At 40.1% G+C, this 6,187-nt stretch overlaps 1 protein-coding gene across 1 annotated transcript in view; it reads right to left on the bottom strand.

The window, feature by feature from the left end:
- The window catches only part of syt6a (synaptotagmin VIa), a 108,732-nt gene extending 103,507 nt beyond the window's left edge, over window positions 1-5,225 (bottom strand). Inside the window, exon 1 of the mRNA XM_017707984.2 lies at window positions 4,992-5,225. Coding sequence (XP_017563473.1) covers window positions 4,992-5,148 — 157 coding nt within the window. The 5' untranslated portion in view covers window positions 5,149-5,225. The remainder of the gene's footprint in view (window positions 1-4,991) is intronic.
- Window positions 5,226-6,187: the final 962 nt, after the last annotated feature.

The raw sequence follows: 6,187 nt of genomic DNA on the forward strand, positions 1-6,187 counted from the left end.
TTATAATATGGAACATTATACTTTGAAACTTTTATGATGTTTGCGTATTGCAGCAAACTCTTTCATTTAAAATTTAAATAAAAATTTCTTTGATATGCTTTTGAAAGCAGTTACGAGAGAGAGAGAGAGAGAGAGAGAGAGAAAGAGAGAGAGAGAGAGAGAGAGAGAAATTGGCTGTGTCCTATCTCTGTAAAGCAATGCACAGAGGAAATGTCGCCTCTAATAACCGAAGACGCTGCAAGTGTGTTTCTGGCTTTGACGCTGCCAATAAAAATGACTTCAATCAGCACTCACAAACCCTACAACCCTTTTTTCCTAAATATGAATGGAGAACCATACAAACAAAGCTTGCTTGAAAGGGCCAGATAAACATATTCTGCAGTTCAGGCCTTCAGACTGAGAATTTAGGGTTTTTTGTGTTTGTTTGGTTTTATAAGTGCCTGAATTTTTCCATTGATACTGAATTCATCCACTCGGTTCCCTGTGTGAGACTTTCTGTCAGAAATGTGTGAGCACAGAAGGTACACCTGCAGCGCTTTTGACATTTCCTTCAGGATCAGGTGGCCAGTGATCTGAGGGAAGCCCACTTCTGTTGCTGTAAATCTCTTTTGCAATAAGAGGAGGGCGGCTGTTTAGCCTTTATTTGGCCCTGGTGATTCACAGCGACGGGCTGATAACACATCATGGCATTTAGTGCCCTCCCAGCTTTGCCGAGGCGTGCTCTGGCCTCTTTCCATTGGCCTGCTGAGCCTAACGTGGAGTGACACCGGATTTTTGTCCACGTTTGCGTGACACACTGCTGCCAAATGGAGATCAGTCTTCACAACGTCGGAGAGCGACAGGCATGGAGTCGGCCCAAAAATACCCGCTCTCCTGACAGTTGCTCCCACGTCCTCCGAGAAATGATTTCACTATAGGAGACATCAGCTTGTTTGCTTTGTAAATGTGTCTAATGAAGGCCTTTGTGTTGTGTATGTACTGTATGATGACACCTGAATCATTCTGCTGAATTGGTTCAGAGTCAAAAACACATTTAAGCCTTTTAACTGACTTGGATTTCAGACAAATCCTTTTGCTTTGAACAGCCACAAAATTACTGAACATCCTATTTTGTCACTACCAAACTAATCATAACACTACTGATTTTAGCTCATTTTGAGCAGAAATCAAAACACTAGCCAGTATGTGACACAGCTTTGAGCACCTGTAGGTACATGAAATCATAATATTTTTCAATAAAGCACAAATAAGAAACTATGTGTATGACAATTATTAAGTTTGCCCACTGATCATCAGACTTTGGGACACATTTACTTCAAAACACTGTGATCTAACTGCTCATCATGTGGACATGAGAGACAGATCTCACTTCCTGCTCTAAAATACAGGGATGTGGCTAAAATAAGGCTCCGCCTATGGTAGTGACATAAAACGTATGAATAAAGTTTTTTAAAAAAAGAAAAATTAAACTCATGATGAATCTAAATCTTTCTACTTCACTTTCAGAGAAAATACATAAAAAAACGGACAAAAATGTAAGCATTATTTTCTCAAGTTGAAATTCAGGGGTTAGAGTTTGAAACAGACACCTCCCAACCGAAAGCACCTCAAACATGATGACTTTGTACATCTCAATTAATGCCTTGGGTTTGAATAGACCAAAGCACCAAAATAATCCTTGTAGATATCAAAGGTCTGAATCCTGCATTGTCTTTTCAAATAGGTTCTTTAACTGGGACCACAGCTCGAACAAATTCAGTAAAATGGTCCATGTGTACCTATTTTTGGAAGTCTTACCGATTCTTTATGCATTCCTAATCGCATTTTGTCACTGTCCAAAATCATTTTTTCTCCTAAAGCTAAAGAAAAAAAACTCGGTAATGTTGTAAACAAGGTTTGATGTGAAGTGCTCCATTCTAGAGACACTTGCAAAGTCAGAATTATTCACAGTGGTGACGACAGGAGCCAGACATCTGCAGTGTTCACACCTCTAAAAGCCACACTGTAAAAAGTGGAACACTCAGAAGACACGTGTAGGTTCACTGGTAGTTTGGATATTAAATAAAATGGCTACATCTGGTGTTTAGACATTGTGAGCCCTGGCTCCCATCACCACCACTGTAAAGAAATCCGAGACTGTACATTTCTCCCACAATGTACCATTTCACATCAAACCACTCTAAATGCTTTTGTCTACATCTCAATGACTGAACTATAAAGACATTTTGAAAAGTTGTGGGATGCCCATCTACACTCCTTTCAGTCATTTTGGACCATTTCTACTGGTTATGAAAGGTTCACAAAATGTAGCACTTTCAAACAGTAAAAAAATGGAGGTACAAGGTTTTGATGGCAGCTACAATATGAAATGAATTCATTGATTAATGAGATGCATTTCTACATGTTAGCTCCTGATGTGGTCACTCAGAGAAATTCAAATCAATATTTTTTAAATCAATTTAAATCAATAGTAAAAAGCATTAAACATAAAATGGCCATTTGGACAAGCCATATTTATGTGCCCCACTGCCCTCCTCACCACTCCACCGACCAGGATGTGTCCTTCTTTTCACATCCTATTTAACCAGAGGCACCTAAACTTTTACATATGAAGAACATTGGAATAAGTAAGTAATTTTCTATAAAAGTTGTAAAAATACAGCACGTCATGCCTTACATACAAAGAAAGATTACTTTATTCTAGACTACATTTCCTTAGGCCATAAAAACTCATTAAAGCTTCCACAGATGTGGAAAACAATGTCTGACCAGTCTCGGCCAAGCGCACAACACTACAGGACATGCGTAACAAACAGCCCAAAAAGGCTGCCCTGAGGACGCGATTTCGGAAAAGCTCAGCAACTTCAGCAGACCGACTTGCAATCTCTTGTGAATTCTTGATTCTTAAAGCTAATTTACTGCGTTTATGTTTCCCCGAGCTCACAGTGATTCAGGACTCGTTCCATTTGTGATTGGGGCTGGAGAGAAGTTCATATCTGTCAGATGTGAGTGTTTACCCTTTGCCTTGCAAAGCTACACCTCACAAGGCATTTTCATCAAATATCAGGCCAGATGACACAGGCGGTTAGTCACACACTGAGTAAGTCTGCCCTAAAAAGCGGTAATGTTCAGGACCGCCGGATAGAATAGAGTCCACTGCTACTCTTTCACTTTTGCTGAGCGAATAGCATGAAGTGATCCATTTGAGTCACAAAAATGGAGCTTTTTTGCTGATGATGTTGCATTAAAATGCAAGGCATGTACATAGAGCCATGTTGAAACATTTAAACCTGTTTTGTTGTCTTTTTTCCTCCAATAACATTAAATTGAGCAAATAAACAATAATTGTGCATCACAGTGTGTTCTCTGTAGTTATATGTACTTATTTCCACATGTAATTTGAACAGGGGTTTGCTTACAACTGTAAAAATGACTTTTTATGTAAAAAATGTAAGGCTATACTTTGCTTTGCACATTATTACTCTGCTAAAGTAGAAGACTGTGATTAGTAATTTAAAAGAATAACTGATCCATTTGAGTCATATGTATGAAGCACTTAAGTGAACTACATGTAAAAACGAAAAACCACTTGGGGTCCACAATTCAATTTAATCTAAGCATCATAGTAGTTATTTAGTTGATAATACAGATGAATAACTCAATTATAGGCATAAAGTTTAAAGGGTTACACAATAGAACACAATAAGATGCTCCAGTACTGAAAACAATATTAAAGACAGTCGTGGTTACCAGGTTGTGGTTGGTTAAAATACCTGGTTGCAGCCACACTTTGCAAAGCATGTTACAGTGATGACATCAGCTTGAGGTAGAAGTTCACTATTAGATGCTTCAACACTAAAAATAAAGGTTTGAGTGGTTTCAGGTGAGTTTTCGAAGAACCATCCATTGAGACACAGAAGAACCACTGTGGGATGCATTTTTGTACATAAGATGTAGGAGTGTGAAGAACCTTTGAAGGGTTTAGAGATCTTTCAAAAACTTCTTTGCCCATTTAAGGGTCCTTCCTCAAATCTTTAACCCCTTGACCCCAACAGCAGGCCTGAAGTCATTACACACTTCTATTACCTAAGAATAGCTCAACCAGCTTGAGTTCCCTGTAGTCACTAGATAATAAGCCTTAGTATGTAACAAGCTTGGAATTTTAAGGAGGTTAAAAACAAATTGCACAAAGAACACATTTTGGTAGATTCATTTCAAGAGTGTAGTCCTGGTTGGAGATACATATAGAACCACAACAACTCAAAAACTATTTGAATGCTTAAATGATTAAATGAATGTAGTTCTAGTATTGTTGGAGCTTTAATTTGCATTGTATGTAAGTAAAAGTTCACTGTTGAACTTCTAACTACATACCCGTTTACCAGGTTTGTTGAGTCTCTTAAACTCTTAAGTATAAAGATATTGGAAAGGGCTCTTCGGAGCAATGCTATGTTTTGAATCTTTCAATTTAGTGGTTTCAATCAATTCTCCTGGTTGGAGATCTGCTCTTTGTTGAAGTCGTAGCTTGAATGATATGTTATGGTAATGCAATTGGCTGAGGTAGAAGACAGCAGGACATTCCAATACTTCAACATAATATAAGAGTTAAGGCCTGGTGGGAGATCTGGATGGAGCTATAATGTGCAGTAATGAAATCAGCCAGTAGAAGCTCAGAAGCTCAGTACTGGATGCACACTAACACAATCTTGACTAAAGCTGAAGTTTACAGAAACAGAACTATTCTAAAACTGATAAAAACAAAAAGAAAATGATAAAAGAAAGACGATTGTGACCCTCTGGTGGTTTGAGGTAGCCCTGATAGCAAATCTAGTTTGAGCTATACATTTGCTGGAACTGCAGCTTGCATTGCATGTTACAGTAATAATATCAGCACCACTGAAAAGTGACAGTTCTGTTCATCAAAGTTTTCACTGCATGTTACAAATCAGTAGGACAATCTGGTGCTGAGTATAAAAAACAGTTGTTTTTACCGGGTTGGTTGAGGCTGTAGTCCTGGTTGGCGATGAGGAAGAGGAACTCCTCGCAGGTGTTGTGGTCTAAGAGTGGACTGTCCTGGATGCAAAGGTCAGCTATGAGGGCCACTGCTTTCTGACACACCATGTCATGCTCCTTCCCACCGGCGCTCATGCTCCTAGACGCATCCTCGGCTCCAGAGGGATGCGCTCGATCCACAGCCAGCTCTCTCTCTCTCTCCCTCTCTCTCTCTCTCTCTCTCTCTCTCTCTCTCTCTCTCCCTCTCTCTCTCTGTGTCCTGGCTCTGTGCACGATCAAGTCTTCTGAACTGAGATCTTGTACGCGCGTCTCTTTGTGTGTGTGCGAGTGTGTGTGTGCTTTGTGTGTGCGAGTGTGTGTGTGTCCAAGTGTGCGTGGGCTTAATGATTCATGCGTGCCCTCAGGTATTCCACAGACACAATTATTGCATCACATTAAAATCTGGAGCAATAGAAAAGCAACAGATGAGCCCGGCAGCGCGGGACGCGGGCAGTGATTAGTCGGAGCGTAGCGTGTGCCCCCTCCTGTGCCACCCCCCCAACCCTGACTTCTCTCATCCCTGCCCCTCCCCCCAATGCTAACTAATGAAAGGTCTCTCCTCCTCAGCAGTGGGCTTGTTTTTATCAGGTCAAGCTGTCCCTCTGTGCCTGCGTCCCCCTTGGCGCCTGTCCCCAGAGCCCAGCACCCTGCTGAACCACGGCGCATTTGTTTTCATACATTTTCAGGACAAAAGTGAGCCGAGATCACCAAGCTAACAAAATGATCTTTTAAAGAGCTCACCAGCTTTTTTCATTTTGGTCTAGTATTTAAAAGTAGTAATGTGATTACATAATGTATGATATAGTTATGTAATATGTCTTCCATTCAAAGTTAGGCACGTTTTTCTTTCTCCTGTAAAGTTACCATTTTGGAGAGGCAAGGCCTTGTTGCAAAAGCAATGATATGCAGTCAGTGATTCTAATTCCACTTCAATTATAGCTTCCCACTCTCATGCTATGTCTTGTTTTGAGGTGAACTGTAGTTTTCTACTTTACTATAGCTTTTGTTAGATTGCTGTTCATTGATTCATATATAGGTTTTCCACAGGCACTGTCCAGTGCAGTCTCCTAAACTTTGCTGATAATTTGGGCATCATCGCTGTGGTTTGCTTGTAAATGATACTTCAGACTTCAGT

This window comes from Pygocentrus nattereri, chromosome 9, assembly GCF_015220715.1.
Source record: "Pygocentrus nattereri isolate fPygNat1 chromosome 9, fPygNat1.pri, whole genome shotgun sequence".
Lineage (NCBI taxonomy): Eukaryota > Metazoa > Chordata > Actinopteri > Characiformes > Serrasalmidae > Pygocentrus > Pygocentrus nattereri.